Source organism: Misgurnus anguillicaudatus, chromosome 22 (genome assembly GCF_027580225.2).
Source record: "Misgurnus anguillicaudatus chromosome 22, ASM2758022v2, whole genome shotgun sequence".
NCBI classification, from domain to species: Eukaryota; Metazoa; Chordata; class Actinopteri; order Cypriniformes; family Cobitidae; genus Misgurnus; species Misgurnus anguillicaudatus.
The window spans coordinates 23,659,490-23,664,716 of record NC_073358.2 but is presented as its reverse complement, the minus strand read 5'-3'; the positions used below and the strand labels follow the sequence as shown (position 1 = coordinate 23,664,716).

General features: G+C 34.1%; 1 protein-coding gene across 1 annotated transcript; it reads right to left on the bottom strand.

Moving 5' to 3' along the window:
- Positions 1–1,580: 1,580 nt before the first annotated feature.
- LOC129440601 (C-X-C motif chemokine 11-6) lies at positions 1,581–2,641 on the bottom strand. Its single transcript, XM_055200037.2, has 4 exons — positions 2,490–2,641; positions 2,254–2,380; positions 2,043–2,129; positions 1,581–1,902 (listed from the first exon to the last, which is right to left on the bottom strand). The coding sequence occupies exons 1-4, from the start codon at positions 2,545–2,547 to the stop codon at positions 1,893–1,895; spliced, it is 282 nt and encodes a 93-aa protein (XP_055056012.2). The 5' UTR covers positions 2,548–2,641; the 3' UTR covers positions 1,581–1,892.
- Between the last annotated feature and the right edge of the window lie 2,586 nt (positions 2,642–5,227).

The window sequence follows — 5,227 nt, the reverse complement described above, 5'->3', positions numbered from 1 at the left end:
CTGTACTATAAGTTATTCCATCGTTTTCCAGTAGAGGGCGACGTAATGTTGTAAATGTTGCCCCTTAATTGCTTCCTTTTGGCTGTAGTCTCGAATCGTCAGTCACATTACAAACAATAAACAAGACAACAATCACGTATATCAAATTATAGTATTTTTAAACATAAATATATCAAATAATAATATTAATAATAATATTAATAATAATATTAATAATAATAATAGAAAACTGGTATGAGATCATCATTTTTGCGTGAATTATTCCTTTAAAATCAGTTTGCATTTCGCCCAAAATTAGCTCAGCTCTAAGTGATTTATAAACCAGATGAAACAAGTTTCTGAGAACCAGGAATGTTCATCTGGAAGTTGCACTAGATTGCAGCACGTTTTAAAAGAAACTTCTCAAATATTCACAGCAACTAAAGAGAAGTTTAAATACATTTTGCTGTTCAATATTGAACTATTTAAATGTTGATATTTTTGTAACAACTTTAATATAATAGGACATATTAGAAGCATACAAGCAATAGTTTAATAGTTGGAAACAGATACTGATGGGACCGTTCAGTCATATTGACCTGTAGAGGGCACTGGTGCAGTTCGGTGTGTCTTTAATGTCTTCAAAATGTAACTTGGATACAAAACATCACTCTGTGTAACACATAGCCTACTCATGGCCACCAGATAAGAGATAATGGTGCAGGACAGTTGTAGTGGCTTTAATTTGCCCTTAAAAAGAGATAATGCTCCAAAACATTATTGGCATTGGTTGATGATTTAAAGAGCACCTATTGTCCGATTCACGGTTTTTCATTTCCTTTGGTGTGTAAGTGTGTATTAGTACATGTTAACGATATGCAAAAGGTACAAAACCAAAAGTAAACGATGACGCAAGTTATCGTCTCCAACGTAAATCTCTTTTCTTGGACTACAGAAACAAACGGATCGTAGGCAACAGTTTACTTGGAATTGGTGATGTGGACAAAACCGACTTTATCATAATTTCTACCACTTCGGACTCAGCCTTTTAGTTAACTCTTGTTAGCACCAAATCTTTCAAATATGGTATGGAGCGTCACATTTCCGGCTGACGTCAGAGGTATTCAGGCCAATGAATACCATAACGTACAGATTGGCTGGCCAATCAGGGACACAGAGGTTTCCAGATCGATTAGTTTTCTACGAAGTCTGTGCATTTCAGGAATAGAGTGAAATCTGGAGCTACAAAAATGTACGGTATGTGGAAAATTATTTGTTTTTTAACCATAAACCACGCGAACACATTACATTATACCAAATACACAAAATAATGTTGTTTTTTAGCAATGTAATAGGTGCCCTTTAACATGTACATAAATTTAATGTTCATGCAGTATTTCAGTAATGTTTAAAATGTATATTTTACATTTACAATTTGGCTAATGATTTGACCCAAAATAAAAAATATTGATATTTAAAAAAAAAAAAAGAATTATTAATAATTAAATAATGTCATTATATACGTAAATGTTTGTTCAGTTATGTTATTGATCATCCAACATTTGAATTAATGCACAACAACATCACACACGACAAAAATGTGCAAATGCTTCAGAAATTATTTTTTATTATTTTTATGACTTTACCTATAATAGTTCCATGAGACATAGATGTACTTGAAATACAAACACAATAATTGATCATTTTCAGGGTAATTATGTAAAAATAAAATTGATTATGAAGTGTTATTGACACTGCATTATACAACTGTTATAAAACAATGATTTAAAGTAATTAGTTAGTACTTTTTTCAGGTTAAACTCTTCTTTCTTGCCTGTCAGAGGACTGAATCATGTTAAGCTGCTGATTGCATGATGCTGATATCATGGTGTTTTAACAAAAATATCCAGATTCTACTTGATCCTGAAAAAGTTTTTTTTAAATAGGAATCAGTAAACAATGATACTATTTTTATTAGATATGAACATTATAAGCACAATAAATAAGATAAATACATACACATAAATAAATAAAGAAGACATTTTTAATAAGATCATACTAACCTTTTCTTAAGAGCCTTCATGATGTAATTCTTGGTGAATTTAGATTCTACATTTAGGCATTTCTGTTCTGAACCCTTTAGAGTAACACTGCACAAAATATCATTAATATTACTTGCTTATGGAAATCAATAAGATTTGAGGTATCAAATTTAATTAATTTATTAATTTTGCTCATAAAGACAAATAGTGATGTTAAAGCCTATATGCTTACACAATCTCCATGTTTTCACAAGAAGGACTTGATGGTATGATTTCGACCTTTTTAATCATTTTGGGGAGAACCACGTTCACACCTTTGCCAGCACAACGACACCTGCCCTTTAGAGCTCTATCTTGACCTGGAAGAGAAATACCATATACATTTACATAAAAATTACATTTTTAAAATATGCACAACTGGAAAGTATGATACAACATTAATCTGCAAAATTCAGAAATCAAACTCACCTTCTACCTCTACAGCAAAGAGGCAGGCAAGAACCACAAAAACAGTAGCAATCTTCATTGTGTAGTAGTTTTGCCTTTGGTATCCTGTTTTGTATTCACCTGCCAAATGCCTGTTAAATGAAGCATCGCAATCGCATGGTTAGATTTAGCCGTTGTGTTTTTATATTCCAATAAGGGATTTTACCTCTCTGCAGATTGTTCAGTTTTAGTTTCATAAGTCCAGCACGTGAACTGCATGGTCTTGTTTCTCGGAAACACTTTCTATTAAAAATATTGCATGCACCATATCAGACAAAGATGACCTTTCAAAGAATGAGGAAGGAATTATTAGACTAGTAATGTCATGCATCAATATTGGCCCGTAGCCAGGAGGGGGTCTTTTTTTAAAAAGTCCTCCGGAAGTTTTCCTCTCATTTTTGTTATTAATTATGCATGCAAGTTTACCACATTTTTTAAAGGACAATCACAGAAGTGCTGCTTTCAACAACAATTAGGGCTTCAGTATGGTTTAATTCAATTAATTATTAATTATTGCAGTGATCAACGCTAAGGATTTTTTCCACTGGCCCGGTCCCTTACCCCACGCACCAAAAGCCAGATTTAGTGTTATAATTGTTTTTGACCTGTGCGACCAAATGACATGAAAAACTATTATCTATTACTATTAATATTACTATCATGAAAAATGTATTATTGTAATGAAAACATTGTCCGATTTGTCTACGTAGATATCGAGGCAAACAACACTGTGAATTTCCGCATGAAGAGAACTGTTTCAGTTGGATAAATTTCTTTGTAAATATTCATTCATTACATAATTTTGGTCAAGAAGGGCTCTCACTTCCCATTTATTTTACCAGGCCTTTATATAATGAGTCTTTTGAGTTATGCTATTTAACACATTATGTGTCAAGCGGCGTTGTCCTAAAATAACTCAAATTGTGTTTCTTTTACCACAAATTTGATTTGTAAACTGAAAATGTTGACATGCACCAATTTTACCATTAATAATATTATGTCATCGTAACTAATGTTACTTTGGTGTAACCAAACCATGTGAAAATCTGGTAAAAAATTTGGGAAGTTATGATTATTGTAGTTGGGGATACACCTTTCTCAGTAAAAATTGGGGACCCATCTTCCCATTTAGATGCTAACTGAAAAACTGCAAGCACTTATAGCAAATCAATGTGCACTTGTATGTATGCTGAAGTTCCTGGAAAACAGACGACAGATTGTAACATCTCCATAGGCTTCACATCCTGTGCACCACTTTTTCATTAAGGCCTATATATATATTTTAAGGAGGCAGAAGAGAGCTGGCATGCCCCTTCTCTGTTCCAACTGTTCCTACAGATGTTTTATTCATCAGCACAGTATTATCGTCTGGTAAGGAAACTACCCAGCATCTGACATAAAAGATCTGCAACGGATAGTAAAGACATTGTATCAGCTGTAAAACCTTTCGGGCATTAAAGACATTAACACAAAGGAGGACTGGAGGAGGGCCGGCCAGTCCAATAGGCAATACAGGCAGTAGCCTGGGGCCCCGCATTCTTAAGGGGGCCCATGCTCAATACAACATACTTGTATAACAGTATACGCATGGATGCGCTAAGTCAAGAATTAAGTGAGCACTGTCTGAGATGCGTCTTTCTGGGTAAGTTGGGGCGCGGGTCGGAAATAATTATTTAACAAAAATACCGGAAACGATTCAAACTCGGGACAGTTTGCAGAACTACCACTCTTTAAGAGATTGCCAATTTAATGCAAAGTAGAACGCATCGTTATGAGAAGTATATTGTGTGCAAGCACATCTGAAACACGCTCTCGCGCGGATCCCCAGTGAATTTCATTTCCTGCCCTTGATACCCCCTGCCATCCCCAAAGACTGAGATCATAACTCAAAGCAACTGAACAATTGAACCATTGTTTCATCCCTTACAAGTGCAACACTTTGTAAAAGTGTATAACTTTTACTGCATATAGTTACTTAATTTTTCACTTAGCTTGTGCAAAAAGTGTGTGTAGCCTAAATATAATATTATAAAGGTTTTATTTTGTGATATTCACTTTATACATTTATAATCGACTGGGAGAAAAAATTTGTAAAGAGGTACATTTTACAATAAAGATCTTAAATGCTTAATCTTTTTTTACCTTTTGTGTTACCATACTGTTTAAGTCTGTGTACCTTGTTATTTAATTAATTGATTACATTTATTTAAACTTACCATCAGATTAACCCTTAACTTTGGGTTGATCAACCCCGAGGGTATGCTGGTCCTAAAACAAAGTTTAAGAGTTAGTTCAATCAACCCACTGAAAGTAACCCAGAGTTAACGTGCGCTCACGGTAACAACATTAAGGCATTGTCAATGGATCACAGATTTCACAAGTCACCATGGAAACGGCAGGGAACTTAAAAGGGTTGAGGGTTGTGGCACATAAAGTGCATAAATCTGTCATAAGGCTTGTTTACAGGGTTTTTTACATGATTGTATTGTGTATGCATAAAATGCACTACAATAGTATTCACTATATTGTACTTACTTTACTTCTGCTCCTTTGGGTGACCCTGTTCAGTTTTTGGACTTTCCATTGTATGACACTGTATCAGCATTTTTTTTTACATTTACTGATAGCTGATAAATGAACCTTCCTTACAGTCCTTACAAATTTTCAATAATTTTGTTTTATGCTTTCATTTATTTGCATTGGACGATTAGGATCTGTTG